Below are 3,112 nucleotides of genomic sequence, written 5' to 3'. Positions count from 1 at the left end.
CTCACCGCGTAGAGTGCAAAGGCGATGGAGAAGGCACCGACCACCATCGTGGTCATGCGCCTGCGTGACGGCTTGCGCAGCTCGGTGTCGAGCGGCAGCGCCGAGAAGCTGCAGATGAAGATGCAGACGAAGACGGGCAGCGCGGAGATGACGTCAGCGGCGGCGGGCGGCGCGGGGGCGCCAGTCACGACAACCGCCGATTGGTTGCTGGTCAGGCTCTCGGGGGGCGCGGGGCAGGAGAGGCCCTCGTAGGCGAGCACGCCGACGAGGCCGACCACACTCGTGACGGAGAGGAGCGACACGTGCCGCAGCGAGTTGAGGGTCGTCATGAAGGTGAGAGGCACCACCGCAAGGACGAGGCACGAGCCGAGCAGGACCTGCTCCGACCGCGCCATCGGCCGGCCCAGCACAAACTGGGAGGCGAGCGGCGCCGCCAGCTGGCGGAGGAGGAGCGAGTTGGCGACGAGCGTGAGGAAACACGTGATGACGACCGACCACACGGTCAGCGCCCGCGCCCAAGGCCCAAGTGCCGCCTCGAGCACCTCGTCGAACGTGCGCAGCCCGCCGGCGCGGCGTGCTCCGCCGAGAAGGAAGTGCACGCCCATCCCGCTCAGCGTCGCGGACGCGGTCAGGATCGCGAGGCCGAGTGCGAGGCCGCTCTTGGCCATCGCCCACGGTATGGAGAGCGAGCCGCCGCCGCAGATGATGGAGACGAGCGCAAGGATGCCGTGGCTCACCTCGCCGCGGCGGTGAGCACTGTGGTAGCCGCCGACGAAGACGTCTTGCTGGGAGAGGGCAACTCGCATGGCGAGCGAGGAGGTGGCAGTAGCGGCGGAGGCAGAGGGGAGTCACTCGCTGAGCGGGAAGATAGCGGGAAGCTCCGGCCTTGTCGACGTGATAGGAGTTCACACTCACACCTTTGGCACAGCAATCTACCCTACCCTATATGTAGCTCCCCGGTGTGTGTGTGTGTGTGTGTGTGTGTGTGTGTGTGTGTGTGTGTGTGTGTGTGTGTGTGTGTGTGTGTGTGTGTGTGTGTGTGTGTGTGTGTGCATGCACACACACACACAATACTCACACTCACACTCCCCGGCCCTGGATGTGAGGGTGTGTGTGTGCATGCACACACACAAAAAAAAACTCACTCACCCACTCACTCACTCGATGTGAGGTTACCAACCGCACTCCAAGCGCTCCGAGTTCTCCAGGAGCCTCGATGGTATCTTTCTCTCGCTACCACGACTACCTACCTGTCTACCGCGTCTGCATTTGACCACGGAGGATTTTTTGTTATACCAAAAAGAGGGCTACACACGGCCCTCTACGCTGGGGCGCCGGCGCGAACGCCGCCTTTTCCCAGTAGCCGGGACCTTCTCTTGCCTATAATCAGCCCTTCGAGTTCGCTGGCGAACTGGCGAACTGGTTCGTGAACTGGTTCGGTGAACTCGCGGTTCGTTCGGTTTCGGAGTTCGCTCTGGACGGCATCCCCTTGGTTCGCTGCATCGGTTCGGTCGTTCGCCCTTGGGTGCCCGAACCCTCGAACTAGTTCGTGAACTCGAGCCTTTTCTTTTCTCCTCCCCCCCCCCGACCCGCTTCACACCCGCAGGCCGAGGAAACCAGGGAAGTTCGTCTGAACTGCGAACGAACCGCGAACGAACCGCAATATGTATTTTTTGGCTCTGCAGGCCTGTATAGTCCCTGGTTGCCTACTAGAGGCCTAGTATGCCTGGACGCCTCGGGGAGCCCCCGTCTCCCCCATTCTATTCGCCAGTCAGCACGCACGGCGCCCAGGCACCACAGGGCGGCCCTGCTCACAGCGCAGCCGGCACCATCGGGACCCTAGTCCTCGGAGCGGTCCAGCTGCGGGAACCGCTCTGGGGTGGGCGGGTCGATGCCGACCTTGAGCAGGTAGCGGCCGGAGCCGCCGTGGGCCGAATGGTCCGCGGCGGGCGGCGGCGCACCGGGGTAGTCGCGCCCGTAGTCCGCTAGATTGCAGACTGTCGCGGACCGTCAGAACTGTGCTAGTGCCGCCTGTGTATATGGGCACCTGAGATTGAGGGCCAGACCGCGTCCGCACGCGCGCACGTGGCGCAGTTGCGCGAGTTCGTTCAGCGCGGCTCGTGGATGCTGCGAACGAACGAATTCCTGGCGATGATTTTCTTTTTTTCCTAGTTCGAACGGAGTTCACGAACGTTCGTTCGTTTTCGCAGTTCGCGCCTTCCACAGCCGGCGCGGTCCGTTCAGTTTCGAGGTTCGGGCTGGGCCCCGCCGGCTGCGTTCGTTCGAGTTCGGAGTTCGCGAAATCCGCGCGAACTCGAAGGGCTGCTAGGTAATGTACTTGAGTTGTAAAGAAAAGAACGAAAAACAAGATGGAACGGGGAGGTGCGTCGCTTCTTTATTCCTGTGTCGAGCCTGTCGCTGTGAGAGAGACCTCGCCGATTAAATTCTTTATTCCGCGAACTCGGCCGTCCCTATTGTCCGGACCTTTTACGATGCCGATCGTGCTCGCGTTGCCCGCTGTCTTCTTCGTCGGGAGTGCGGTCGGCGCTGGTTTCGGCTCGGCGCTCGGCGTCGCCACGGGCGCGGCAGTGCTGCGCCGTCAGGGCCTCTTCTCGCCAGGATCAGTGCCCCCATCGCAGCACCGCACAAAGGAGGCGGCGCTCGTGATGGCGTGAAGCAAGGGCTCACCAAAAAATGGGCGTGGGAATGCACACACCAGCTGTAAGCATGTTGCTCGCAGCGGCGGGGCCGCAGGTGCAGGAAGAGTGAGAGGAGTGTGCGCGCCGCCAGCGCCACACCGCACACGCACATCCGTGCCACATATACACAATTCACACACGAGAAAACAAAAGGCTTTGTCCACGTTTAAACTTTATGAAAGGCCCTCGGCCTCGCGTTTTCCTCTCTCTTCCTCTTCCACTCACAGTAACTTGTTGATGAAAAATATCGCCCGATACGCTCCCCCGAGCTGCGGTGCTGCGCCCTCCTCTCCCCCCTCACCCCAGCATCCCGGGCCACGAGCCTGATCGATTGGACCGCCGTCGTGAGCGCTCAAGCTCGGCGATGCGGTCCGCCTGCTGCTGGATGAGAGCCTTCGCGTCGGCCAGCTGCA

The 3,112-nt window shown here is 62.5% G+C and overlaps 1 protein-coding gene across 1 annotated transcript in view; it reads right to left on the bottom strand.

Moving 5' to 3' along the window:
* EMIHUDRAFT_219213 (hypothetical protein) overlaps positions 1–806 on the bottom strand; it is a gene marked incomplete at both ends in the record, with an annotated part of 2,057 nt that extends 1,251 nt beyond the window's left edge. The window contains 2 exons of the mRNA XM_005758730.1: positions 38–60; positions 195–806. Coding sequence (XP_005758787.1) covers positions 38–60; positions 195–806 — 635 coding nt within the window. The remainder of the gene's footprint in view (positions 1–37; positions 61–194) is intronic.
* Between the last annotated feature and the right edge of the window lie 2,306 nt (positions 807–3,112).

The sequence above is a fragment of the Emiliania huxleyi genome, assembly GCF_000372725.1.
Source record: "Emiliania huxleyi CCMP1516 unplaced genomic scaffold EMIHUscaffold_84, whole genome shotgun sequence".
Classification (NCBI taxonomy): Eukaryota; Haptophyta; order Isochrysidales; family Noelaerhabdaceae; genus Emiliania; species Emiliania huxleyi.
The sequence above is the reverse complement of the archived record's forward strand: the minus strand, read 5'-3'. Positions and strand labels throughout refer to the sequence as shown.